The 2,830-nt window shown below is 35.6% G+C and overlaps 1 protein-coding gene across 1 annotated transcript in view; it reads right to left on the bottom strand.

Moving 5' to 3' along the window:
* Window positions 1-1,471, bottom strand: part of ZNF529 (zinc finger protein 529) — a 28,312-nt gene extending 26,841 nt beyond the window's left edge. The window contains exon 1 of the mRNA XM_012651599.1: window positions 1,350-1,471. Coding sequence (XP_012507053.1) covers window positions 1,350-1,383 — 34 coding nt within the window. The 5' untranslated portion in view covers window positions 1,384-1,471. The remainder of the gene's footprint in view (window positions 1-1,349) is intronic.
* Between the last annotated feature and the right edge of the window lie 1,359 nt (window positions 1,472-2,830).

Raw genomic sequence — 2,830 nt, forward strand, 5'->3', positions numbered from 1 at the left:
TTTTAAATTTTAATTAATTTTTAAAATATACTTTTGAGAATTGGTTAAAGTTAAAAAATAAAGTCAAGATGATATTGATAAAGACTTCAGAAAAGAGAAATATGAGGGAATTGAAAACAACATTCTCCTTAGAATAAACACAGACGAGTAAAGAAAGGTCTTATGTTATTTAAACCCATGCCAATTCTTTGTCTTGAGAGGCAGTATAGTGTAACATTTAAGAACACTGTATTTCATGCTGGACTGCCTCGGTAGAAAACCTGCCTCTGACACTAAATTGCTGTGTAGCCTTGGAAAAGTACCTAAATACTCTTTGTTGTAAGCAATCTCTTCTGTAAAATAATAATACAAAGAGTACTTATGTCATAGGGTTATTGTAAGAATAAAATGAGTCATTTATTTACAGTGCTTAGGACAGGGCTAAGTACAAAGCAAGAATTATGGAAGTTGAGAGGAGACTCTGTAGACTTCTGAGACATTAAAAGGTCCTTGCTGGAATACCAATTTAATGTTAAATGCAAAGTTCTCTAACCACAAAGCAGGTATAATATTTGTGGGACGAAATGAATATGAATTGTTTATCAATCCAGCAACATATAAATTGTAGAGATTCTTTTGATAATTATAACAAATGAGAACATGGTATCTTAGCTATTCTCCCAAAAGGTGGATAAGAAAGTAAAGTAAAGCATGTGTTGCAATTCTGAGCTCAAATACGATATACAGGTTGGGCATCACCAATCTGAAAATGCAAAATCTGAAATGCTCCAAAATCCAAAACTTTTTGAGTGCCAACATGATGCTACAGGTAGAAAATTCCACATGTAAGTACTTAACATAAACTTTGTTTTGTACACAAAATTATTTAAAATATTGTATAAAATTACCTTTAGGCTCTATGTATATGGTGTATATGGAACATAAATGAATTCTGTGTTTAGACTTGGGTCTCATTCCCAAGATATCTCATTATGTATATATGTATTTTCCAGAATATCTATTCTGGAAAAATCTGAAATCTAAAACACTCCAGTCCCAGGCATTTCAGATAAGGGATACTCAACGTATAATATCTCAGTGATATGCTGTATGTATCTCACAAGTCAAATCCAGCTCCCTGGTATCAAGGAAGGTAGAAATTATATGAAGGGCCTGAGTAGGTAAGAACATAACAAAGAATGCTGAATATGTTTAATGGAGGTGTCATCTGCAACACAACAACACTAAAAGCATGCCTTTGGAAACAGAAGAAATTCACCAAGTTTCTTAAAAGATGGACTTGAGTTCATTAAATATCAGCTGATATTCTAGAGAGCATATTTTAAGCTATTTGAGGCAGATAAATTTACCCAGTGAGACTAAATTGCTGTAGTTTTCCATCATCACATCCCAGTACAAGTCCCTCTGAGCAGAATCCAGATATTCCCACTCCTCCTCAGAGAAGTTAATGACAACATCCCTGAATGTCACCGACTCCTGAAACAACAAACCCATATTATAGGTAAAATTGAAGGAAATATTTTTTAGAAAAAGACAAGAAATAAGGAATTGCATTATAGGAAGGGGGCTAGATATTAACCAAGTAGGCCAGGGGTAGAAGCCTATGACATGGGAAGTAAGGAAATTAGTGCTTCCCAACCAGACTATCTGCATTTCTAAAGAATCTATGTGGTTCAGAGAAATCTTCCTGCATACTATGGGATTTCTTAATTGACCAAACATGTCTGGAAAGTTTACAAATGAAAAGAAATTGGAGTATGAACAAAATTAAAAATTTCTTGTAGCCCCAAGTTCATCACTATGTTACTTACTATTTCACATTATATAATGAGAATTATTACTTCTAATGATAAATTATTTCATAATTGCTGTTTAGTGGCTATGGAGTAGTCTTCTTGTTGAACATGTATCAGACTTAATTATACTTAGACATTCAGGTTAGACAAGGTCTTTTCCAATTCTGGGAGCCTATAATCATCAATCATTTTGTATGACTTGAGGCCAGTCAACATCAAATCCAATCCACCTGGAAACTCAGGTCTGTGGAGAGGTTCAGAGTTTGTCCATGTGTCATCAAACAGATCTATCTGCTCTTTTTCCCTACCCAAGAATATGACAAAGAAAAGTTCCATTTCTATTCTATATATGCTCTTGATAAAACACTAAATACATAGGAGTGTGGAACATTATCTGGAGAATAGACAGGCACATGGGAGGGACAGCATGCTGTTTGACTCCAGCCCTCACTATAAAGTGAAAAAGTATGGGGATGTGGTGTACATTCTTTAATACGGCTGTTTGATAGGAGAAATCAAAGAAAGGAAATACTCATGAAGAAGAGAGAAATAGCAACTTACATGGTCCATGGTTAGAACTGCAAAGAATTGGTTGGGGAATTCCACTTCTGATATGACAGCATGAGGAGCTCGGTAGACATGCTCCCTAATGAAACTGGTAAACAATTATTAAAAATAGAAACAAAAAAACAACCATTTAAAGTCTCTGGAAATGGCCCTAGGAACATGAAACAGTTGTGCAAAAAAAAAATTTACAAAAACTTGTTAAGAATTGTGAGAGTGTACACCATATGAACCAAACCTGTGTCCTCCCTTGTCTATCCCATCTCTCTGAGACAAAGACTCCACTCCAGACTGGCGGAGCCAAGTACACAGGGCTTCCTTACCACTTCTCAACCTTTGTTCCCAGTTAGATGGCTATCTTCCCAGATACAGTAGGACACTATCATTTTTCACTCTGTTCCAGCTACTTGTGGCACAGCTAAAGCATGGGGTTCCCTTCTGCCTAGCCCTCACACATGAAACATAGTCTT

This window comes from Propithecus coquereli, unplaced genomic scaffold (genome assembly GCF_000956105.1).
Source record: "Propithecus coquereli isolate 6110/MARCELLA unplaced genomic scaffold, Pcoq_1.0 Scaffold358, whole genome shotgun sequence".
Taxonomy (NCBI): Eukaryota; Metazoa; Chordata; class Mammalia; order Primates; family Indriidae; genus Propithecus; species Propithecus coquereli.